Source organism: Jaculus jaculus, chromosome 1 (assembly GCF_020740685.1).
Source record: "Jaculus jaculus isolate mJacJac1 chromosome 1, mJacJac1.mat.Y.cur, whole genome shotgun sequence".
Taxonomy (NCBI): domain Eukaryota; kingdom Metazoa; phylum Chordata; class Mammalia; order Rodentia; family Dipodidae; genus Jaculus; species Jaculus jaculus.
Genome location: NC_059102.1, coordinates 179,036,772 through 179,063,498, shown reverse-complemented (window position 1 = coordinate 179,063,498; position 26,727 = coordinate 179,036,772). Strand labels below are relative to the sequence as shown.

The following is a 26,727-nucleotide window of genomic DNA, read 5'->3' as shown; positions in this document are numbered from 1 at the left end:
TGGAGGCCCTGATATGCCCATTTTCTCTGTATCTCTTCTCTTGCTTGAAAATAAGTTTAAATTTCTTTTTTTTTTTTTGTTTTGTTTTTGTTTTTTCAAGATAGGGTCTCATTCTAGCCCAGGCTGACCTGGAATTCACTATAGTCTCAGAGTGGCCTAGAACTCACTGTGATCCTCCTACCTCTACCTCCCAAGTGCTGTTTTTTTTTTCTTTTTTGTTTTTTGGTTTTTCGAGGTAGGGTCTCACTCTGGTCCAGGCTGACCTGGAATTAACTCTGTCATCTCAGGGTGGCCTTGAACTCACAGTGATCCTCCTACCTCTGCCTCCCGAGTGCTGGGATTAAAGGCATGCGCCACCACGCCCGGCTTCAAGTGCTGGTTTTAAAGGCATATGTGACCACACCCAGCTAGATGCTAAATTTTCACTGGCAAGTTTAAAGACTATACTTTTTTTTGCCTTTGTTTTGTTTTATTTGTTTTGTTTTTGAGGAAGAGTCTCACTGTTGCTCAGACTGACCTGGAATTCACTGTGTATTCTCAGGATGGCCTTGAACTCATGATGATCCTCCTACCTCTGCTGGGACTAAAGGCACAGGGCAACCATGCCTGGCTCTACACTTCTTCTTTTGTTCAAATAAAACAGGAAATCTTATTGTTTATTTCTCAAATAGGTAAAAAGTTGGAGTACAGGAGTTCTAGGTAAAAATCAGGAGGAAGCCAAGTGTAGTGATATCTGCCTTTAGCTGCTGAGGCAATCAGATCATCTGACCTCCAGATTTGAGTACAGCCTGGACCAACATGCTCAGACTATCTTAAAACATATACAATACAGGGCTGGAGAGATGACTTAGGCTTGGCTGCAAAGCCTAAGGGCCCACGTTTGCCTCTTCAGATTTCACATTAGCCAGACACACAAGATGACACAAGCACATTAAGTTGCATATGCACACAAGGTGGCGCACATGCCTGAAGTTCAATTACTGTGGGTGGCAATCCTGGGGCACACATTTTCTCTCGCTTGCATAAATAAAATAGTCCAATATTTTGGGGTTGCCTCAAAAAATATATACATGCACACACATACTTAAAACAAATAAGCTAATATAAAATTAATAAAGGAATTGGGCGTAGTGACACACACCAGCACTTGGAAGGCAGTGGTAGAAGGAGTGCCATGAGTTTGAGGCTAGACTGGGACGACATAGTGAATTTCAGGTTAGCCTGGTGTATGCCTTTAATCCCAGCACTCAGCAGGCAGAGGTAGGAGAACTGCTGTGAGTTCAAGGCCACCCTGAGAATACACAGTGAATTCCATGTCAGCCTAGGCTAGAGTGAGACCCTACTCAAAAAAAACAAACAAAAAAAACTTCCAAACAAACAAAAAGACCTCCTAATTACACAATTACCCGACAGAATGATGAGAAATTATTTAAATAAAAGAAAAACTTAAACTAAAAAGTACCTGAAAATTAGTCTCTTTCCATCCAGGTTTTTTGGCCAGCATCCTCACTAATGCCTGGCATGGCATTTCAGCTCGCTCCATTAATTCAACAGCCTAGAGATTAAATAAGAGAATTAAAGAGTAATTCCAAATAAAATATAAATAGCAAAATCAAATAAATGGTTAGCATTGCAGCAGGAAGGGAAATAAAACAGAGTATAAAGGAAGCTTATTTTCTGTTATGCTTCTGCTCTTCTAGTACTCTGTGTATGCTCAACCGTTTTTTGTTTTTTGTTTTTTTTTTTGAGTTAGGGTCTCACTCTAGCCCAGGCTGACCTGGAATTCACTTTGTAGTCTCCGAATGAACTTAAACTTATAGCGATCCTCCTACCTCCCAAGTGCTGGGTTTATAGGCATGCACCACCAAATCTTCCCAACAATTGGTTTAAGTGAAAACCTCTGGGGCTGGAGAGATGGCTTAGCAGTTAAGTGTTTGCCTGTGAAGCCTAAAGACCCCAATTCGAGGCTTGATTTCCCCAGGACCCACATTAGTCAGATGCACAAGGGGTGCATACGTCTGGAGTTCATTTGCAGTGGCTGGAGGCCCTGGCGCCCCCATTCTCTCTCTCTCTCTCTCTTTCTGCCTCTGTCTGTTGCTCTCAAATAAATAAATAAAAGTGAACAACAACAAAAAAAGAAAACCTCTGCTTTCTTGGTATATTTATTAGGAAATATCATAATTTAAAACTTCATTTAAGCTTTCTGATTCAGAGTTAAGAACCTAATTTTCATTAATAGGAACTATTTCAAGTTCAGAGAAGTCATAAAATACAAATACTGAAAGACAAACACTAAAGGGCAAAAAGACAAAAACAGGGCTGCTTGAGACTTTCACTATCATTCCATTAAAAGGAAACTGCAGGCTGGAGTGATTGCTTAATGGTTAAGGCACTTGCTTGCAAAGCCTAAGGATCCAGGTTTGATTCCCCAGTACCCATATAAGCCAGATGTACAGAGTGGTGTATGTATCTGGAGTTGGTTTGCAGCAGCTGGAGGCCCTAGCACACTCATTCTCTTTCCCTCTCAAAGGAAGAAAATATTAAAAATAAACAAAAATGAGCTGGACATGGTGGCACATGCCTTTAATTCCAGCACTCAGGAGGCAGAGGTAGGAGGATTGCTGTGAGTTCGAGGCCAGCCTGAGACTACATAGTGAATTGTAGGTCAGCCTGACCTAGAGTAAGACCCTATAGCTCGATAAATCAAAAAAAACTAAAAATAAATAAATAAACAAACAAAAACAAAACAAAACCTACCCTCATTTATAGTTAACACCATGAAATAATCACTGGTTAGAAAATATAGTAATTAGGACAAACGCTTTATGTGACAATTTCTTTGCTCTCACATGATTTGTTTTTAGGCTTCACTTCATTTTGAGTATCTACCTTTTGGAACTCTTCCATACAGGCTAGCCTTTCCTTCCAGTTACTGCTGTCTAAAAGCTGTATACAGCTGGGGGGAAGAACAGTAGAAGCTTTTTCCTCACATACTTCAATCTGTAAGATATAAGAGTATGTCATGATTAGAAACTGTTTAAGGAACCAAATGACAAGAATGTAAAATGTCTAGACAAAAGTAAAAGAGATGACTCAGCAGTAAAGGCGCTTTCCTATAGACTATCAACTCAGCTTTGGTTCCCTAGTACCTATATAAGCCAGATACACAAGGTGGCGCATGTATCTGGAGTTCATTTGCAGAGGCTGGAGGACCTGGAACACCCATTTTCATTTTCTCTTTCTGCTTGCAGAAATAACAATATATTTTTTTTAAAAAAAGGATGCTATAGTAACTGAATCTTTTGCCATAAAGAGGAAGGCAGTAGCAGTAAGCTAAAAGATCAATTAACTGTATATTATAGAACCCAGCAAAGGAAGAACTTCAACTTCCTCACAGAACTCAACTTTCCATCATTTCACAAGTTTAAAGCACAGGGTGTAATACTCACAGAGAGCTCTGGCTCCACTATTTCTTTGATCTCTAGTCCTTTCTTAGTCTTGGTTCCAGCAGTTGCTGAACCTCCTGATGTAGTTGTCTTCCCCTTCTTAGGTGGCCCAGCAGCCTAAAAAAATTAAGATTTAGAACAATGGTTCTTAAATATTTGTTGGCTCATTGATCCTCTTCAAATTGTCATTTAAATGGTATGGGGGACATGATTCAGGAAGTAAAGGCACTTGCTTGCAAAGCCTGATGGCCAGGGTTCCATTCTTTAATACCCATGTAAAGCCAGTTGAACAAAGTGGCACATGCACTGGAGTTCATTTTCAGTAGCAAGAGGCCCTGGTCCACACATTCTCCCACCTCTCTCACCTTGCAAATAAATAAATAAAAATATCTTAAATTATTTTTCTTTTTTTATTTGAGAGAGAGAGAGAGAAAAATAGTAGTGGGGGGGGGGGAGAAAGACAGAGAATGGGCATGCCAGGGGCTCTAGCTGCTGCAAATGAACTCCAGATGCATGCAACCCCTTGTGCTTCTGCCTTACGTGGGTCCTGGGAAATTGAACCTGGGTCCTTTGGCTTCGCAGGCAAATGTCTTAACCACTAAGACATTTCTCCAGTCAGTCCAGGCATGGTTATACATGACTTTACTGCCAATACTCAGGAGGCAGAATGGGAGGATTGCTGTGAGTTTGAGGCTAACGTGGGACTAAAAGAGAGTGCCAGGTCAGCCTGGGTGACAGTGTGACTGACTGTACCTTGAAAACAACAAAAAAAAAAGTAAACAGCAGGGTGTGGTAACACAAGTCTTTAATCTCAGCACCCAGGAGGCAGAGGTAGGAGAAATGCTGTGAGTTCGAGGCCATCCTGGAACTATAAAGTAAGTTCCAGGTCAGCCTGGACAAGTGTTAGAACCTACTTCAAAAAAAAAAAAGGGGGGGGGATACAGAGATGTCTTAGTGGTTAAGAACTTGCCTGTGAAGCCTAAGGGCTCTGGTTCAACACTCGATTCTCCAGGACCCACGTAAGCCAGATGCACAAGGTGACACATACATCTGGAGTTTGTTTACATTGGTTATAGGCCATGGTGCACCCATTCTCTCTCTCTCTCTCTCTCTCTCTCTCTCTATCTGCCTCTTGCTCTCTCTGTGTCTGCCACTCTCAAATAAATAAAATTTTTTAAATAAAAATAAACAAATTTAAAAAATTGTTTTTATTTATTTGATAGCAAAAGACAAACAGGGAGAAAAAGAGGCAGATGGAGAGAGAATGGGCATGCCAAAGCCTCCAGCTACTGCAAACGAACTCCAGATGTGTGTGTCCCCTTGTGTATCTGGCTAATGTAGGTCCTTGAACAGGAGTCCTAAGGCTTCACAAACAAGTGCTTAACCACTAAGGCCATCTCTCCAGCCCTAAACAAAAATTTTTGAAATAAAAGGAAAAAAGTAAACATTTTGGGCTGGACAGATGGTTCAATGGTTAAAGGTGCTTGCTCATAAAGCATACTAGTTTGGACGTGATTCCAGAAGTTGCTGAGAGGTAAACAGTAAAGTAGACTCTAAACACATCCACCAAGGCTCAGGGAATTTTGTGGAAGAGGGGGCAAGAAGATCATAAAAGCCACAGGGATTTTAAAAGCCAGAGGCATTAACCCCCCGCCCACCCCCCATAATGACTGAATGCTACTCTCACAACTCATAACCCACAACCCCATGGTGAATACCAGCAATCCCATTAAGGATGTCCCTCAGAGGAATGGGTTCTGGGAGAAAAGCAAATGATGGTACCAACACATGATGTGTCCATACAAAGTTTCTACTTTGGGGCTAGAGATATGGCTTAGCAGTTAAGGTGTTTGCCTGTAAAGCCAAAGGAACCGGGTTTGACTCTCCAAGACCCATGTAAGCCAGATGCACAAGGGGGCACATGCATCTGGAGTTCATTTGCAATGGCTGGAGACCCTGGCGTGCCCATTCTCTCTCTGCCTCTCCCCCCACTCCTCAAATAAATAAAGTTTTTTTTAAAAAAAATATTTTTGTTCATTTTTTATTTATTTATTTGAGAGCTAGACACAGAGAGAAAGACACATAGAGGGAGAGAGAGAGAATGGGCGCGCCAGGGCCTCCAGCCACTGCAAACGAACTCCAGATGCGTGCGCCCCCTTGTGAATCTGGCTAACGTGGGACCTGGGGAACCGAGCCTCGAACTAGGGTCCTTAGGCTTCACAGGCAAGCGCTTAACCGCTATGCCATCTCTCCAGCCCTAAAATAAAGTTTTTTAAAAAAAATTTCTACTTTATCTGGAGTTTGTTGGGAGCTGGAAAGATCTGGCATGTTCATTCTCCTTTTCTTTCTTTCATTCATAAGTAAATTTAAAAAAAAAGCCAAACTATATATATACATACATACATTCTCATTCTATCCCAGGCTGACCTGGAATTCACTCTAATCTCAGGGTGGCCCCAACCTCAAGGCAAACCTCTGCCTCCTAAGTGCTAGGATTAAAGACATGTGCCACCATGTCTGGCTGATAATATTTATTAAAAATAAAAATAAAAATAAGTGGATCCAAGTGTGGTGGTGTACAGCTTTAATCCCAGCACTTGGGAGATATAGGTAGGAGGATCACTGTGAGTTTGAGGCCACCCTGAGACTACATAGTGAATACTGAATTCCATCCAGGTCAGCCTGGGCTACAGTGATACCCTACCTCAAAAAACAAAACAACAAAACCTAGAAAGGAGGATTCTGGTTATCAGTGAGGGCCTAGGAAGATACTGTTTTTAGAGACAGGGTCTCACATAGCTCAGGCTGCCCTTGAGCTTCTGAATTACCTACCTCTACTTTAAAAGTGCTGGGATCAGGTCTGGAGAGATAGCTTAGTGGTTAAGGCTCATGCCTGTGAAATTTAAGGACCCAGGTTTGATTCTGCAGGTCCCACGTAAGCCAGATGTGTACATGATAGCACATGCATCTGGAGTTCGTTTGCAGTGGCTAGAGTCCCTGGCATGCTCATTCTCTCTCTCTCTGTCTCAAATAAATAAATAAATAAATAAACAAACAAACAAACAAACAAACCAACCATAAAAATTCCTGGGATTACAATTATGTGAAGATTCTCCAATTATTAAGATCACCACTAAAAATAAAATAAAATAAAACAGTGCTAGGATTACAGGCATGTGCACCATGCCCTGCTAGGAAGTTACTGTTTAATGGGTATAAAGTTTTAGTTATAAAGATGGCTGCACATTATGAATACCACCAAACTGTAAGCTTATGAAATCATACTGGATGAGCAACATAAATCTCAGAGTCAGATGCTAGCTTACTAAATTCTAATTTTTTATTTTATTTTATTTTATTTTTTGAGGTAGGGTCTTACTCTGGTCCAGGCTGACCTGGAATTAACTATGTAGTCTCAGGGTGGCCTTGAACTCATGGCAATCCTCCTACCTTTGCCTCCTGAGTGCTGGGATTAAAGGCACGCACCGCCATGCCCAGCTTAAATTCTAATTTTTAAGCCATTTGTTAAATCAAGTGTGGTGGCTCATGTCTGGAATCTCAGCAATCGGGAAGCTAAAGTACTAGGATGGCTGTGCATTTGAGTTAAGTTTGGAATACAGAATTTAAAAAATGTATATCTATATATGTATGATTAACCTTAGTAGTAGGTGCCTTTTTTGGTCCTGGTTTAGGTGCTGAAATGTCCTTTGTGTCCTTGTCTCCGGCAGCCCCTGATGCAGCAGCCCTTCCAGGCACAGATTTGAGTTCCTTCTTTTCAGTTGCAAGTCCAGCTTTCTTACCATGTACCAGCTCTACTTTTTCTGAACATTCTTTGATCTGAAGAATAAAAGGAATATGTACATCATTATGCCCAACTCTAAACACACACATTACATAATTTATAATACATAAACCACAGCTACATATTAAGAATTCACAGACAAGTTTCCTTTTCAGTAAACTACTCAGAATTCTTGGCAAGAGATGACTTACATTTATTTCATCACAAGTTACGATTACAAAAAGTTTATAATGTCTATAATTTGATGGAACACCTTTACATTTACAAATGGAATTTTTGGGCTGTAGTGATGGCTTAGCAGTTACGCTTTTGCCTATGAAGCCTAAAGGCTCTGGTTTGAGGCTTGATTGCCCAGGACCCATGTAAACCAGATGCACAAGGTAGAACATGCATCTGGAATTTGTTTGCAGTGGCTGAAGGCCCTGGCACGCCCATTCTCTGTCCATTTATCTGCCTCTTTATTTGTCTGTCTGTTGCTCTCAAATAAATAAAAACAAACAAACGAATGGAATTTTCTAGGTTACCTTCTCTATAGATAGGTTACTCAACTTGTGTTTGGTGATAATTTGAAATATATTTCTAATAATAGTACCACTATAACCAAGGATAAAATTTAAATCATCATAAGCTATATTTCAAAACTTTATTTATTCATTTATTCAATTTTTTTTTCAAGGTAGAGTTAGCCCAGGCTTACGTAGAATTCAGTTTATAGTACCAGTCTCAAACTCACAGCAATTCTCCTATTTCTGCTTCCCAAGTGCTGGGATTAAAGGCATACATTTCCATGCCTGGCAACTTTACTTTTTTAAAAACTATTTTTATTTGCAAGTGGAGAGAAAATGGGTACCCCAAGGACTCCTCCTAACAAACTACACACGCATGTGTGATTTTATGCATCTGTTTTTATATGGGTACTAGAGAACTGAACCTGGGCCGGCAAATTTTGCAAACACGTGCCTTTAGCCACTGAGCCATTTCCCCAGCCCATGTTTTCCAATGTTATGTCTAAACTACCGTCCAGTAGAGAAATATATTTCCTGAGTTAATTATCAGTATCTTTCTTTGGTTTATTGAGGTAGGGTCTTACTCTCGCTCAGGCTGACCTGGAATTCATCTGTAGTCTCAGGGTAGCCTTGAACTCACAGCTATCCTCCTAGTTCTGCCTCCCAAGTGCTGGGATTAAAGGTGTGCGTCACCATGACTGGCCTATCAGTATCTTTATCATTCTTTATTTTATAATTTATTTTAAAATTTCATTTATTTATTTGCAAACAGAGAGAGAAGAGCAAGAAGAGAGGCAGACAGAAATAATGGGCATGCCAGGGCCTGTAGCCACTGCAAATGAACTCCAGACACATGTGAAGCCTAAGAACCCAGGTTAAATTCCCTAGCCCACATAAGCCAGATGCATAAGGAGGCACATACATCTGGAGTTTGTTTGCAGCAGCTGAAGGCCCTCGCATGCTCATTCACACATACTCTCTCTCTACCTCCCAAGTGCAGGAATTAAAGGCATGTGCCACCATGCTCAACCAAGTACTCTGAAATTTTGAAGAGGCAAAACCACAATGCAAGGCAACACAACTCTTGTTTGATTTCATATAATTCATTACTAACCTACCTTATCAAGTTTGAGTTTGTCCACATCAGCTAAGAATGGGTTTACTGCTTTTTCACCAACTACCTTTAAAGCTGTACCCAGTGCTTCAAATGCAGCATCTCTGACTTCAGCAGCAGAATCATTGATGTGCTATATGGAAGTAAAAGGGTCTTTAATACAAAAAACTATACAGAATACTCATTTTATTCTGAACAACAATTGCTGAGCAATAAGAATTTTACCTTTACAATTTAATGAAGCTAACTGTAGTTTTCATTTTGCCAATTACCAGGTTCTCTTTCACACTTCTTTTAAGGATTAAGGAAAGCTCTAGTTAACATTCTGAACCAAATGCCTTATTTTCCTCTGACCATCTAAAATGCCTTACTTCTCTCAAATAAATAAATTTTAAATGTCTATCTTCTAAGTGACCTTCAAATATTCTAGATTTGATGCCTAGACTTGCTAGATCTAGTGAACACCAACATATGCCCAAGTAAGGAAAAAAAAAAGTTTAAGAATCATAAAGCTGTCTTTTCCTTCAAGACTAGGAACAAGAGCAGTTATAATAAATTATCAGCCTGCCCCTCAAATATCAGAATCTACAGTATGAAAGTCTAGTAGTCACTATATAAAATTTAAAAAAAATCTTGCCTAGGTATAAAATACCCCCCCGTTACAAAGTCTATACCTTAAGTAGAGCAGCACAAAAGGGCTTTAGCAAGCTCTTTGGTAGAGTAGAAGCAGTGCAGTGACGGAAACTTCTTGCGATAAAAAGTGATGTCTGCTGCTTGATGGTTGGATTTTTATTATCCATTACTGCTAAAACATCCTCACTGATGTTCTGTAGTGTGGTCTTTGGAAAGAAAATGAGACCAATGAACTTTTATTTCAAGTGCAAATAGTCAAAATATCGTATTAACAGAATTTACTGAAAAAGAACCCCATAAATCCATGCTACTAACTTACAGTGAGAAATATTGCATCAATTGCCTCTTGCAGGGCTTGCACCACTTGAGGCTTCTTCTCTTTGAATTTCTCCAAAATGGTTGGCACAACCTGTAAAAATGAACAGCTGAAATAATATTCTGCAACAAAAAGGGATGAAGTATTGATACATACTATGACATGGCCAATTTTTTTTTAAAGTATGCTAAGTGACAGAAGCTAGTCACAAATGACCACATATTGTATGATTACTTCTTCTTTTTCTTTTTTCTTGTTTTTATGAGGTAAGGTCTCACTCTAGCCCAGGCTGACCTGGAATTCACTCTATAGTCTCAGGGTGGCCTTGAACTCACAGCAATCCTCTTGCCGCTGCCTCCCTACTGCTGGGATTAAAGGCATACACCACCATGCCCAGCTTGTATGATTATTTAATGAAAAGGGAGTAAATTAGTGGTTGTTGGGCCTTGTAGAAGAATAGAATGGGGAGTAAATATTAACTAACTAACTTGTTAAATGTTGAAAACGTTCTGGAACCTGGCATAGTAGCACACACCTTTAATCCCAGCACTGGCGAGGCTATAGTAGGATTACCATGAGTTCAAGGTCAGCCTGTGCTACAGAATGCGTTCCAGGTAAACGTGGGCTGAGGTGAGACCCTACCTCCAAAAAATAAAGAATTAAAACAGTACTGATTATTACATAACCTTTTCCATCTTACTTCCTAAGAGCATGGATTTTATGTAATTTTAAATACTTTATCTGCCGGGTGTGGTGTTACACGCCTTTAATCCCAGCACTTGGGAGGCAGAGGTAGGAGTATTATCGTGAGTTTAAGGCCACCCTGAGACTACATACTGAATTCCAGGGCAGCCTGTACTAGAGTAAAACCCTACCTTGAAAAAACAGAAAAAAAGGGGAAAAAAGAATTCTAGGTTAGTCTGGGCTACAGTGACACCCTACCTCGAAACACAAAATAAAATAAAAGAAAAAAGTCATGATATCACATAGGGGTGTAGCTCAGGTGGCAGACTGCTTCCCTGGAATGTACAAAGTCCTGGGTTCAACCCTTAGAACTGCATGCCTATAATCGTTCTGAGTAGCTAGGACTATAGGCAAGTAACCCCATCCCCATACATTAGGCCTTTACTTTTAATTTTATTTGCTAATTATAGTTTTGTTAAGTTCTCAGAAATTACTTATATATGTTTTTCTTTTTCTTTTTCCTTTTTTAAATTTCTTCTCCTTTAAAAAAAAAAATTTCCTGGGCTGGAGAGATGGCTTAGCGGTTAAGCGCTTGCCTGTGAAGCCTAAGGACCCCGGTTCGAGGCTCGGTTCCCCAGGTCCCACGTTAGCCAGATGCACAAGGGGGCGCACGGTCTGGAGTTCGTTTGCAGAGGCTGGAAGCCCTGGCGCGCCCATTCTCTCTCTCTCCCTCTATCTGTCTTTCTCCCTGTGTCTGTCGCTCTCAAATAATAAATAAATAAATAATGAACCAAAAAACTTAAAAAATAAATAAATAAATAAAAGCACATGCCCCCGTGTCCTTTAAAAAAAAAAAAAAAAAAATTTCCCGAGGTAGGTTCTCACTTTTACCTCAGCCTGACCTGAAACTCACTCTGTCAAGACTGGCCTCAAACTCACAGCTACCCTCCTATCACTGTCTCTGGAGTGCTAGGATTAAAGGGGTGAGCTACCACACCCAGCTAATTGTGATTTAAATAGTAAACCGTTATAGAAACATTTACTATATTAATGTCACTTATAGTTTTATTTTACCTTTAACACTTTCATTTTATTCTGATCCCAGTTATTAGAAACTTCTTTGAGGGTGAGGTATCAAAATGGTAAAAAAGAACTCAGGGCCTTGTGCATGCTAAACCTGTGTTTCACTAGAGAGCTATACTTACAACCCCATAGTTTTTATTAATTTTAATTCATCTTGTCATATTGTATATTGCTGTAAAAGAAGGCTAGATACTATTTAGTAAATAATAATAAGCAAATCAACTAAGTAAGTAATCCAAGTGCCTCATTTTCTATATAAGCTTCATGAAATTTGTGAAGAACAAATAATAAACAAATTAATGTGCTTACTTTGCCTAATATATAATGATTTATGTCAAAAAGGTATTTCAATGCATAAAACAAACTAGCCTGCCATTTTTGACAGTTTTCAAATCAGAAATATTACTTACATGCCCTGCATATTGTCCAAACTTCTTCCTTAGCCCAACAGCCAGACCAGTAAGACATTTTGCTGCCAAAGCTACCAACATGACATTGGTGTCCTTTCCAACCACCTATAAAGAAGGTAAAAAGGAAAATGAGAGTCACAGCCCTGTAAAAAGGAGTACTGAACATGAATTCTCAAAAGAACTCTTGGCAGATATACTAGTGGATGACTAATTTTCCTATAAGAGGAAAATGTTTATTTCTCTATGATAATGAACTTCATGTTCCTCCCTCTCTCCTTTCCTTCTGAGACAGGTTAGTCTCAAACTTGTCACTGCCCTGTGACTTCTTTCATAATGTTTACCTTCTAATCTTAAAGTTCTACCAACAAAACACACAGAAACCAGCAAATTAATTGGATCTGGTGGCCAGTTTCAAAGGCTGAGGAAGGAGGATCAAGAGTTTAAGGCCTAGAGAGATAGCTCAGCAGCTAAGGCATTTGCCTGCAAAGCCTAAAGACCAGAGCTCAGTTCCCTAGTACCCACATAAAGCTAGATGCACAGAAGTTATATCTGGAGATTGTTTGCAGTGGCAGGAGGCCTTGGCATGCCCATTCTATCTGTTTAGCTTTCTCAGTTTACAAGTCAATAAATAAAAAAATATTAAAAAGAAAAAAAAAGCCAGGCTGTGGTGGAATATATCTTTAATCCCAGAACTTGGGAGGCAGAGGTAGGAGGAACGCCAAAAGTTTGAGGATACCCTGAGACTACATAGTGAATTCCAGGCCAGCCTGGACTATAGTAAAACCCTACCTTGAAAGGGGAGGGGGTGTTTCAAAGGCCCATTTGGATAACAAAGAATGATAAGGAGGCAACAGTGGAAAATATAGGTACAGAAGGACTCTAAATTATAAATCCCTTTGTAACCATTCTTCTGAGGGTGTTTCTGGCCTTGTAGCTACCATTTCAGCCACATAATGACCAAATTTGTATTCAGAGGATCACAGAAGACTCTTCCAGCAGTGTTAATAATATTGCCATCCTGTAACCCCCTAAAGTCCAACACTCACCTAATGCATGGGTAGAAGCATTATTTGTATAAGTTCAGCAAGACAATAATGATGACTTGGTTCCATTCTGATAATATTTTACTATGGTAAACTGGCCAAGTTAGATGTATTAAAAATCTGAGGGCTGCGCAGGAAAAGCCAGTGCCCAGCTCCAGAAATCAGAACAGCAGCCCGACGACCCAGGCAGCAACTTGACTGAGACCAAAATCATCCAAGGTAACTGGGATTGCACCAGGGAAGGGTCTCACTTGGTCACAAGCTGACTTGGATCCCTCAACAGACCAGAAATCTTAACCTCTTTGTTGATAGAGGATCTGGTTGTTATAATAACTGCTCTTGCATACATACTTGGGGCTGTTTTTGATTGAATGTGTACAGTGTTTAGTTAAACTTTAGAATCTACCGGTGTTTTATTCCACTCAGCCTACTTGAATACTCCCACAGCAGGGAAACTCAACCCCTAGGAGCACCTTTATAGACACTCTGAGAGTCTTAAGAGCCACACTTAACACCTTAAGCTCATACCCTGAAAATATATAACATCAAATCAATTGATACTGCTAAAAATACCCAGCTAGCTAGAAAATCCAAGCATTAACTTAATCCAAGATGCAAAAATATATACATTATAACACAAGAAACACGAAAAAGCAAGACGATATAAATCCACCTAAAAGTATTAATGCATCAGAAATGACCACCAGTGAGAACGAGTTACAGAAAATGCCTAAGATTTCAAAAGAATGATTGTAAATATGTTCAAAGAAGTCAGAGAACAAATCAAAGGAGTCAAAGAGGAAATCAAAGAGGAAATCAAAGGAATCAAAGAAGACGCAGGACACCAATTTCATGAAATAAAGAAGGCAATACAAGACATAAATAAAGAAATAGAAACAATAAAGAAAAACCAGTCAGAATTACTAGCAATGAAGAACACAGTTAATGAAATAAAAAACTCTGTAGAAAATCTCACCAGTAGAATGGATGAAGGAGAGGACAGAATAGCTAAGCTAGAAAACCACGTGGCAGATCTAATACAGTCCAACAAAGAAAAAGACAAACTTATAGAAAAGTATGAGTGGGAATTTCAAGATATTCGGGACACTATGAAAAGATCGAATATAAGAATTCAGGGCATAGCAGAAGGAGAAAAATTCCACTCCAAAGGCATAGTAGGCATCTTCAATAAAATCATAGAAGAAAATTTCCCCCAAATTGGGAAAGAGGTGCCAATACAGATACAGGAAGCCTTTAGAACCCCAGCCAGACAAAACCTGGAAAGAACCTCTCTCGCCATATTATAATCAAACTTCCAAACACACAAACCAAAGAAAAAATATTGAAAGCAGTCAGAGAGAAAAATCAAGTTACTTACAAAAGCAAGCCTATCAGGATTACAGCAGATTATTCAACACAAACTTTTAAAGCCAGAAGGGCTTGGAGTGATATAGTGCAAGTTCTGAAAGATAACAACTGTCAACCAAGGTTACTTTATCCTGCAAAGCTATCCATTAAAATAGACAGAGATATAAGGACATTCCATGACAAAAGCAGGTTAAAGGAGTATTTGAAGATAAAACCAGCTCTACAGAAAATACTTGATAGAATCCTCCATGCTGAAGAAAAGGAAAAGCACACATATAAGGAACCTGGAAAAAACAAGCAATACTCAAATACTAGTTAACACAAGAGAGCACAGGTAGAACCAGAACCACAACAACAAAAAAAAGGCAAACATAAATACACACCTTTCAATAATATCTCTTACTATCAACAGCCTCAATGCCCCAACTAAAAGACATAGGTTTGTAGACTGGGTTAAAAAGCAGGATCCTACAATTTGTTGTCTCCAAGAAACTCACCTTTCTACAAAGGATGGACATTATCTTAGGGTGAAAGGTTGGAAGACGGTGTTTCAAGCAAATGGGCCTAGAAAACAAGCAGGGGTGGCTATCCTAATATCTGACAAGGTAGACTTTAGTCCAACCTTAGTCGAGAAAGATAAGGAAGGTCACTTTATATTGATTAAGGGCACACTCCAATAGGAGGACATTACAATCCTAAACATATATGCACCTAACATGGGGGCTCCCAAATTCATCAAACAAACACTATTAGAACTAAGGGCACAGATAATACCAAACACAGTGGTGGTGGGTGACTTTAACACCCACTCTCATCAATTGACAGGTCATCCCGGGAAAAAATAAGCAGAGAGGTATCTGGCCTAAATGAGGTCATAGAAGAAATGGACCTAACAGATATATATAGGACATTTCATCCAAAGGCTGCAGAATATACATTCTTTTCAGCAGCACATGGAACATTCTCTAAAATAGACCATATATTATGACACAGAGCAAATCTTAACAAGTTCAGGAAAATTGAAATAATTCCTTGCATTCTATCTGACCACAATGGAATTAAACTACAAATCAGTAGCAAGAAAGGCTATAGATTGCCATTTTCACGATATTGATTCTTCCAATCCAGGAAAAAGGGATGTTTCTCCACTTTCTAGTGTCTTCTACAATTTCTCGCTTGAGTGTTTTAAAGTTCTCATTGTATAGATTCTTTACTTCCTTGGTTAGGTTTATTCCAAGGTATTTTATTTTTTTTTGATGCAATTGTGAATGGGAGTGATTCTCTGATTTCATCCTCTTTGTGTTTGTTGTTAGCATATATGAAGGCTACTGATTTCTGTGTATTTATTTTGTATCCTGCTACATTGCTGTAGGTTTTGATCAGCTCTAACAGCTTGCTAGTAGAGTCTTTAGGGTCCTTTATGTATAGAATCATGTCATCTGCAAATAATGATAACTTGATCTCTTCCTTTCCAATTTGTATCCCTTTTATGTGTCTCTCTTCCCTTATTGCTATGGCTAAGACTTCCAAAACTATATTAAATAAAAGTGGGGACAGTGGACACCCTTGTCTTGTTCCTGATTTTAGTGGAAAAGCTTCCAGTTTTTCCCCATTTAGTAATATGTTGGCTGTATGCTTGTCATAAATAGCCTTTATTATATTGAGATATGTTCCTTCTATTCCTAGTCTCTGTAGGACTTTTATCATGAAGGGATGTTGGATTTTGTCAAATGCTTTCTCTGCGTCTAATGAGATGATCATGTGATTTTTGTCCTTCAACCCATTTATGTAATATATTACATTTATAGATTTACGTATGTTGAACTATCCCTGCATCTCTGGGATAAAGCCTACTTGGTCAGGGTGAATGATCTTTTTGATATACTCTTGTATTCTGTTTGCCAATATTTTGTTGAGAATTTTTGCATCTATGTTCATGAGGGAGATTGGTCTGTAATTTTCTTTTTTTGTTCTATCTTTGCCTGGTTTTGGTATCAGGGTGATGCTGGCCTCATAGAAGGAGTTTGGTAGGATTCCTTCTTTTTCTATTTTATGGAAAAGCTTAAGAAGCACTGGTGTTAGTTCTTCCCTATGGTCTGGGAAATTTCACCAGTGAATCTATCTGGGCCTGGACTTTTTTTAGTTGGGAGTTTTTGATAACTGTTTGGATCTCCATATTTGTTAGAGGTCTATTTAAGTGATTAATCTCATCTTGATTTAATTTAGGTAGGTCATATAACATGTTCTCTCTCATATGTGGATCCTAGCTACAGATGACTGGGCTTCTGTGTGAGAATGAAAATACTTAGTAGCAGAGGCCAGTAAGTTGAAAAGGAGACATAAAGGGTGGAGAAAGGAAGGGAGGAGGATACTTAATAGGTTGATATTGTATATATGTAATTACAATGATTGTAATGGGGAGGTAATATGACGGAGAATGGAATTTCAAATGGGAAAGTGTGCGGGTAGTGAGGGAGGGAATTACCATGGGATATATTTTATAATCACGGAAAATGTTAATAAAAATTAAAAAAAAAAAAAAGAAAGGCTATAGAGCATACACAAAATCATGGAAACTAAACAATACACTACTAAATGATGAATGGGTCAATGAAGAAATCAAGAAGGAAATCAAAAAATTCACAGAGTCAAACAATAATGACAACACATATCAAAATCTCTGGGACACAATGGAGGCAGTTCTAAGAGGTAAATTTATAGCCTTAACTGCCTATATTAAGAAACTAGAAAGGTCGCAAGTAAACAACCTAATGCTTCACCTTAAAGCCTTGGAAAAAGAAGAACAAGGCAAACCAAAAATCAGTAGACGGGAAGAAATAATAAAAATTAGGGCAGAAAAAAAAATTAGGGCAGAAATTAATGAAATAGAAACAAATAAAAAAAAACAATCCAAAGAATTAATGAAACAAAGAGTTGGTTCTTTGAAAGGATAAACAAGATTGATAAACCCTTAGCAAATCTGACCAAAAGAAAGAAGAAACACAAATTAATAAAATCAGAGATGAAAAAGGTACCATCACAACAGATTCCAGAGAAATTCAAAAAATCATAGGGACATACTATAAAAGCATATACTCCACAAAGTATGAAAATCTGAAAGAAATGGATGATTTCCTTGATCTATATGGCCGCCTACCTAAATTAAATTAAAATGAGATTAATCCCTTAAATAGATCTATAACAAACATGGAGATCCGAACAGTTATCAATAGTCTCCCAACTAAAAAAAGCCCGGGCCCAGATGGATTCACTGCTGAATTTTACCAGACCTTTAAGGAAGAGCTAACACCATTGCTTCTTAAGCTTTTCCAGGAAATAGAAAAAGAAGGAATTCTACCAAACTCCTTCTATGAGGCCAGCATCACCCTGATACCAAAACCAGGCAAGGATAGAACAAAAAGAAAATTACAGAGCAATCTCCCTCATGAACATAGATGTAAAAACTCTCAACAAAATATTGGCAAACAGAATACAAGAGTATATCAAAAAGATCATTCACCCTGACCAAGTAGGCTTTATCCCAGAGATGCAGGGATGGTTCAACATACGCAAATCTATAAATGTAATACATTGTATAAACGGGTTGAAGGACAAAAATCACATGATCATCTCAATGGACACAGAGAAAGCATTTGACAAAATCCAACATCCCTTCATGATAAAAGTCCTACAGAGACTGGGAATAGAAGGAACATATCTCAATATAATAAAAGCTATTTATGACAAGCATACAGCCAGCATATTAGTAAATGGGGAAAAACTGGAAGCTTTCCCACTAAAATCAGGAACAACACAAGGGTGTCTACTATCCCCACTTTTATTTAATATACTTTTGGAAGTCTTAGCCATAGCAATAAGGGAAGAGAGACACATAAAAGGGACATAAATTGGAAAGGAAGAGATCAAGTTATCATTATTTGCAGATGACATGATTCTATACATAAAGGACCCTAAAGACTCTACTAGCAAACTGTTAGAGCTGATCAAAACCTACAGCAATGTAGCAGGATACAAAATAAATACACAGAAATCAGTAGCCTTCATATATGCTAACAACAAACACAAAGAGGATGAAATCAGAGAATCACTCCCATTCACAATTGCATCAAAAAAAATAAAATACCTTGGAATAAACCTAACCAAGGAAGTAAAGAATCTCTACAATGAGAACTTTAAAACATTTAAGAGAGAAATTGCAGAAGACCCTAGAAAGTGGAGAAACATTCCTTGTTCCTGGATTGGAAGAATCAATTGTGAAAATGGCAATCTTACCAAAAGCAATCTACACATGTAATGTAATCCCTATCAAAATTCCAAAAGCATTCTTCATAGAAATAGAAAAAACAACCCAAACATTCATTTGGAATCACAAAAAACCTCGAATATCTAAAATAACACTGAGCAACAAAAATTAGGCTGGTGGTATCACCCTACCTGATTTTAACCTATACTACAGAGCCATAGTAACCAAAATAGCATGGTACTGGCACAAAAACAGACATGTAGATCAGTGGAACAGAATAGAGGACCTAGATGTAAGCCCAAGTAGCTATAGCCACCTGATATTCGATAAAAATGCCAAAAATACTCATTGGAGAAAAGACAGCCTCTTCAGCAAATGGTGTTGGAAAAACTGGATATATATCTGCAGAAGGATGAAAATAGATTCTTCTCTCTCGCTATGCACAAGAATTAAGTCCAAATGGATTAAAGACCTTAACATCAGACCTTAAACTCTGAAACTGCTAGAGGAAAAAGTAGGGGAAACCCTTCAACATATTGGTCTTGGCAAAGACCTTCTGAATACAACCCCAATTGCTCAGGCAATAAAACCACAGATTAATCACTGGGACCTCATGAAATTACAAAGATTTTGCACTGCAAAGGACACAGTGAAAAAAGCAAAGAGGCAACCTACAGAATGGGAAAAAAATCTTCCCCAGCTATATATCTGATAGAGGACTAATATCTAGGATATACAAAGAACTCAAAAAGTTAAATAATAAGGAATCAAACAAGCCAATCAAAAAATGGGCTATGGAGCTAAATAGAGCATTCTCAAAGGAAGAAATACGAAGGGCATATAAGCATCTAAAAAAATGTTCTACATCACTAGTCATCAGGGAAATGCAGATTAAAACTACATTGACATTCCATCTCACTCCTGTCAATTGGCCACCATCATGAAAACAAATGATCATAAATGTTGGCAGGGATGTGGAAAAAGAGGAACACTTCTACACTGCTGGTGGGAATGCAATCTGGTCCAGCCATTGTGGAAATCAGTGTGGAGGTTCCTAAAACAGCTAAAGATTGATCTACCATATGACCCAGCTATAGCACTCCTAGGCATATATCCAAAAGAATCATCTCATTTCCTTAGAAGTACATGCTCAACCATGTTTACTGCTGCTCAATTTATAATAGCTGGGAAATAGAACCAGCCTAGATGTCCCTCAACTGATGAGTGAAGAATGAAGATGTGGCAGATTTATACAATGGAGTTCTACTCGGTGGTGAAGAAAAATGAAGTTATGAAATTTGCAGAAAAATGGATGGACCTGGAAAGGATTATACTAAGTGAGGTAACCCAGGGCCAGAAAGCCAAGCGCCACATGTTCTTCCTCATATGTGGATCCTAGCTACAGATGATTGGGCTTCCGTGTGAGAATGAAAATACTTAGTAGCAGAGGCCCATAAGTTAAAAAGGAGACATAAAGGGAAGAGAAAGGAAGGGAGGAGGGTACTTAATAGGTTGATATTTTATATATGTAAGCACAATGATTGAGATGGGGCGGTAATATGATGGAAAATGCAATTTCAAAGGGGAAAGTGTCGGGGGTGGGGGAGGGAGGGAATTACCATGGGATATTTTTTTATAATCATGGAAAATGCTAATAAAAATTAAACAAAAAAAAATCTGAGGGCTGGATAAATGGCTTAGTGGTTAACGCATTTGCCTGCAAAGCCAAACCATCATGGTTTGATTTCTAGGACCCATGTAAACCAGATGCAGAAAGTGGCACAATGCATCTGGAGTTCATTTGCAATGGCTGGACGTCCTGGCATGCCCATTCTCTCTCTGTCTCTGTGTCTCTCTCCCTGTCTCTGTCTCTGTCTCTGTCTCTCTCTCTCTCTCTCTCACACACACACACACCTGCCTCTATCAAATAATAAACAAAAATAAAATAATTTTTTAAAAATTTGATTTACTTATAGATGCCCATAAGTCCTTATTTATTTGTTTCAGTCTTTTCCCTGGAGAAATGCTACCTCCCTCTCAATTTGGCCTCAAATGTAATGCCCAGAGAAGCAAAAATAAAACAAATCAATGGTTCTCTCTGTGTATAAAATAAAGAGATTATATATTAAGATATGTATTTTTTTGTGTTTTTTGTTTGTTAGTTTTTGTTTTGTTTTTCAAGGTAGAGTCTCACTGTAGCTCAGGCTGACCTGGAATTCATGTTGTAGTCTCAGGATAGCCTCAAACTCATGGTAATCTTCCTACCTCTGTCTCCCAAGTGCATCTCTCCATCCCATAATACACAATTTTAAATTACAGATTACATGTATATTCACAATGTCACCAAAAGTCACAAAATAGCACAAAATAGTCTGTTTTGAACAGCTAATATCTCAACAGGTACAGAATATCAATTGCTGTGAGTAAAAAAAAAAGTCAAAAGCTTTTGTTTAATATACTGTGACTTCAGTAAGATAAAAATTATATGCTGGGAGTGTGACTCACTGCTACAGTATTTTCCTAGCATTTCTGAGGACCTCGATTGAATTCCAAGCATCACAAATTGAAAGATTACATACCAGAATTTATAGGAATAATGAAGCTCTCTTTAGAAGCCTGAAATCTCATTCTCCACCCATTCTGCTTCTAAATGCCCTTTACCTCCCTCCTTCCCTATCTTTCCCCCCAGACTTCAGGTTTGCTGAACTGCCTTTTCTTCCCAATGCAATTCACTTTTAAGTAATCTAGTATGAGTTTGTGGCTCTTCAAGAAAGAAAACTGATGACTGAAGAAAGGCCTAGCAGATCATACCTATACTTGGAGGAAAGAACAGGGGGTAAACTACTAATAAACAGAGTTGACTCTTAATTTTCATAGATCCACATCGATGAATTTACCTAATTGGTGAATTTTTTTAAATCATTATTTATTTATTTATTTTTAATATTTTATTTGACAGATAAAGAGGGAGAGAGAGAGAATAGGCATGCCAGGGCCTCTAGCAACTGAAAACGAACTCCAGACAGGTGCGCCCCCTTGTGTATCTGGCTAATGTGGGTCCTGGGGAATCTAACCTGGGTCCTTTGGCTTGGCAGGCAATTGCCTTAATAGCTAAGCTATCTCTCAAGCCCTTATTCATTTATTTTTTGTTTTTTGAGGTAATGTCTCACTCTGACCCAGGCTGACCTGGAATTAACTATATAGTCTCAGGGCGGCCTCAAACTCACGGCAATCCTCCTACCTCTGCCTCCAGAGTGCTGGGATTAAAGGAATGCACTACTATGCCCAGATCATTTGAAGGGGGGAAGAGAATGGGGCCACCAGGTTTCCTAGTCACCACAAACAAACTCCAGACATATGTACCACCTTGTGCATCTGGCTTATTTGGGCCCTGGAGACGAACCTGGGTCCTTTGGCTTTGCAGGCAAGTGCCTCAACTGCTAGCCATCTCTCTAGCCCACAATCAATATTTTTGGAAGTTTTGTGTTCATCCACAGACAAGTGTAGAGGTACAAACATGTGTGTCGTTCAACAGAACATTCACAGTTAAGGTAGAATAAGGCAGTTCTCTGACCTCTGTTGCAGCTCTTATAAAGATCTTTCTTCATGGGCAATTCTTAAAGATTGCTTTTAGGGGCTGGACAAATGGCTTAGCAGTTAAGGTGCTTGCCTGCGAAGCTTAAGGACCCATGTTTGACTCTCCAGATCCCATGGAAGCAGGACACATAAAGGTAAGGCAAGTACAAGGTTGCACATGCACACTAGGTGGCACAAGTGTCTGGAGTTCGATTGCAATGACTGAGGCCCTTGCACACCATATCTTTTTCTCTCTCTCTAAGGTTAAAAAAAAATTTTTTTTTTTTTTTTTTTTTTACTTATTTGAAGCTATATTACAAAGCCATAGTAACAAAACCAGCATGGCATGGGCACAAAGACAGACATGTAGATCAATGGAACAGAACAGAGGACCCAGATGTTAATCCAGGCAGCTACAGCCATCTGATTTTTAAAATTTTTTTTTTGTTTATTTATTTGAGAGCAACAGACAGAGAGAAAGAGACAGAGACAGAGAGGGGGGTGGGAGGGAGAGAAAGTGAGCTCCAGGGCTTCTAGCCACTGCAAATGAACTCCAGATGCATGTGCCCCCATGTGCATCTGGCTAACATGGGTCCTGGGGAATCGAGTCTTGAACCAGGGTCCTTAGGCTTCACAGGCAAGTGCTTAACCACTACGCCATCTCTCCAGCCCAGCCATCTGATTTTTGACAAAAATGCCAAAAATATTCATTGGAGAAAAGATAGCCTCTTCAACAAGTGGTGCTGGGGAAAACTGGATATCTGTATGTAGAAAAATGAAAATAGCTCCTTGTCTTTCTCCATGCCTAAGAATCAAATCCAAGTGGATCAGGGACCTTAATAGCAGACCTGAAACTGAAATTGCTAGAAGGGGGAAAACCTTTCAACATGTGGGCATAGGTAATAACTTTCTGAACATAATCCCAATAGTACAGAAAATAAAACCACTAATCTACTACTGGGATATCATGAAATTACAAACTTTTGTACAGCAAAGGAAGGACACTGTGAATAGGGCAAAGAGACAACATACAGAATAGGAGAAAATCTTTGTCAGCTACACATCTGACAGAGGATTAATATCCAGAGTATACAAAGAACTCAAAAAACAGAACAATAAGAAATCAAACAACCCAATCAAAAAATAGGCTATGGAATTAAATACAGTTCTCACCAGAAGAAATACAGATAGCATATAAACATCTAAAAAAGTATTCTACACCCTTAGCCATGAGGGAAATGCAAATTGAAACTACCTTAAGATCCCATCTCTCTCCCATCAAAATGGCTACCATCAAGAAAACAAATGACAATAAATGTTGGCAAGGATGTGGTAAAAGGGGACCTTTTCTGCACTGTTGGTGGGAATGTAGTCTGTTACAGCCATTGTGGAAATCAGTGTGGAGGTCCTTGAGACAGCTAAAAATAGATTTGCCATATGATCCAGCTATAGCACTCCTAGGCATATATCCTAATGACTCTTCTCACTATCTTAGAGATACTTGCACAACCATGTTTATTGCTGCTCTATTCACAATAGCTAGGAAATTGAACTAGCCTAGATGTCCATCCACAGATGAATGGATAATAAAGATGTGGTACATCTACACAATGGAGTTCTATTCCGCAGTAAAGAAAAATGAAATTATGAAATTTGCAGGGAAATGGAAGGATCTGCAAAGGATTATACTAAATGAGGTAATACAGGCCCAGAAAGCTAAATGTCATATGTTCTCTCTTTATATGTGGATCGCAGCTACAAATGTATAGACTTGTGTGTGAGCTGGAACCAAAAATCAGTAGCAGAAGCTCATAAGCTAAAAAAGGGTATAAGGGAGGGAGGAGAGGGAAGGTCTTAAGAGGATGATATCATATATATGTAAGAAGAAGAATAGATTACAGAGAGGGGAAAGGCCTAAGCGAGGTCAGGGGAAGAGATTTTATAAAAGAAGGATGGGGGAGGGATGGTCAATAAAAATTCAAGATATTCTGAATAAGACATATGAAAATCTACTTTCTTAAATAATGGGACATCCAGAAGCCATAGATTTTTACTAGAAAATTTTCAGTGCCTGGGACGGGACATCTTCTAATGAGTTGTTGGCCAGGGAGGACCCTGTTACCTCCAAAATATTACAGGCTACTGCCAAGGCCTTTGGCTCCCCATGAGAGAGAGAGTAAGACCCTATCGCTGAAGACTTCACATGCCCAAGTGGCAAAGTCACTGAGAAATCAAGATGGTACTGAGCAGAAAACCTTCTCCCTGTAGTCCAGCCAACTGAAAGCTGGAAAAAGCTGCACTGTATGCAGGTTTATGACAGAAGTCATCAGCAGTGAAAACAGTGGATGCTGGAAAGTTTGGCCACACAGGCCAAATGACTGAACGAGTCCAATAGTGGCATGTCTGCTCTGCGGAAACCAACTGCTCTCTAACTGGACTAAAGGCCCACTCTATGGGAGGGAATACATGTCTGGTACTGAAAACCTAATCAAAAGCCTATGGCAGGGGAGGTCATGAGCCTTAGAGGTATAAAGTCTGCTCTTGCCTGGATAAATGCATATATTACTCTCACCAAATTGCCCGGAAAGCACTACGCTTAATGTTCATACTCATATTAATGCTACTCTCACTTCTGGTTACAAAAGCTTCTCTTTTCAGATGGTGATGACCACTGGGATACCCAAAAGGCAACATAGTGCTGAGAAGAAGGGATGGAGGAGTATCCAGCACTGAAATATCTTACACCCTCCAAGGCTCAGGGTCCACTGGGGAAGAGGCAGCGGAAAGAATGTAAGAGCCAAAGGAAGGGTACCACTCCTTACATACAACTGTCCAGACAGAATTTGGCCTCAAATATCCAAGACCTTGCAGTGCCTAGCAATACCCACACAAGACCCTCATAACAGGAGAAAAAGATGATGACATCAAATTAAAAGAGAGACTAATGGAGAGAGGGAGGGGATATGACGGACAGCAGAGTTATGAAGGAGAAAGTAGGGGAGGGAGGGGAGAGAAATACCATAGTTTATTTTCTGTAAGAATATAAGTTGTCAATAAAAAAATATACGTTTAAAAAATTATTTTAAAAAAATTGCTGTTAAGGCTAGAGAGATGGCTTAGTGCCTGTGAAGCTTAAGGACCCAGGTTTGATTCCCCAGTAACCACATCAGCCAGATGCACAAGGTAACACATGCATTTGGAGTTTGTTTGCAGTGGCTGAAGGCCTTGGCATGCCCATTCTTTCTCCTATCTTGTCTCTGTCTGTGTCTCTTTCTCTCTCTCTCAACTAAATAAATTAATTAAAAAATGCTTTTAGGGCTGGAGAGATGGCTTAGTGGTTAAGCGCTTGCCCACGAAGCCTAAGGACCCCGGTTCGAGGCTCGGTTCCCCAGGTCCCACGTTAGCCAGATGCACAAGGGGGCGCACGCGTCTGGAGTTCGTTTGCAGAGGCTGGAAGCCCTGGCGTGCCCATTCTCTCTCTCTCCCTCTATCTGTCTTTCTCTTTGTGTCTGTCGCTCTCAAATAAATAAATAAATAAATAAATAAATAAATTAATTAATTTTAAAAAATGCTTTTAGTGTGGAAAGATGGGCTCGTGGTTAAGGCACTTGCCTGCAAAGCCAAAGGACCCAGGTTTGCCCCCAGAGCCCATGTAAGGCAGATGCACAAAGTGATGCTTGTGTCTAGAGTTTGTCTGCTGCAGCTATGGCCCTGCCACATTCATTAGCCCCACCTCTTTCTCAAATAAATAATAAATAAAATTAAGGGTTGGAGAGATGGCTTAGCAGTTAATCGCTTGCCTGTGAAACCTAAGGACCCCAGTTTGAGGCTCATTTCCCCAGGACCCACGTCAGCCAGATGCCAAAGGGGGTACGCACATGTGGAGTACGTTTCCAGTGGCTGGAGGCCCTAGCACGCCCATTCTCTCTCTCTCTCTCTGTCACTCTCAAATAAATAAATAAAAATAACCATAAAAATTAAAAATTAATTAAATTAAAAAATAAAAATTGCAGGCTGGAGAGATGGCTTAGTGATAAAGGCACTTGTCTGTGAAGCCAAAGGACCTAGGTTCAATTTTGCAGGATGCACATAGGCCAGATGCATAAGGTGCACATGCATCTGGAGTTTGTTTGTACTGACTGAATGCCCTGGCACACCAATTCTCTCTCTCTTCTCTCCCTCTCTGCCTTTTTCTCTCTTTTAATTAAATAAATGAAAACAGGGCTGGTGAGATGGCTTAGTGGTTAAGCGCTTGCCTGTGAAGCCTAAGGACCCCGGTTCAAGGCTTGATTTCCCAGGACCTATATTAGCCAGATGCTCAAGGGGGCACACGCATCTGGAGTTTGTTTGCAGTGGCTGGAGGCCCTGGTGCGCCCATTCTCTTTCTCTCCCTCTCTCAAATAAATAAAAATAAACAACAAAAAAAATTTTTTTTAAAAGCTGGGCATGGTGGCACACACCCTTAATCCCACCACTTGGAAG

General features: G+C 39.3%; 1 protein-coding gene across 1 annotated transcript in view; it reads right to left on the bottom strand.

Annotated features, from left to right (window-relative positions):
* Nucleotides 1–26,727, bottom strand: part of Ckap5 (cytoskeleton associated protein 5) — a 150,870-nt gene that overhangs the window by 67,398 nt on the left and 56,745 nt on the right. Inside the window, exons 9-16 of the mRNA XM_004657215.2 lie at nt 11,995–12,099; nt 9,821–9,910; nt 9,543–9,707; nt 8,873–9,001; nt 7,104–7,283; nt 3,450–3,563; nt 2,890–3,000; nt 1,463–1,555 (exon numbers count right to left, since the gene is read on the bottom strand). Of these exons, the coding sequence (XP_004657272.2) occupies nt 1,463–1,555; nt 2,890–3,000; nt 3,450–3,563; nt 7,104–7,283; nt 8,873–9,001; nt 9,543–9,707; nt 9,821–9,910; nt 11,995–12,099 (987 nt within the window). The remainder of the gene's footprint in view (nt 1–1,462; nt 1,556–2,889; nt 3,001–3,449; nt 3,564–7,103; nt 7,284–8,872; nt 9,002–9,542; nt 9,708–9,820; nt 9,911–11,994; nt 12,100–26,727) is intronic.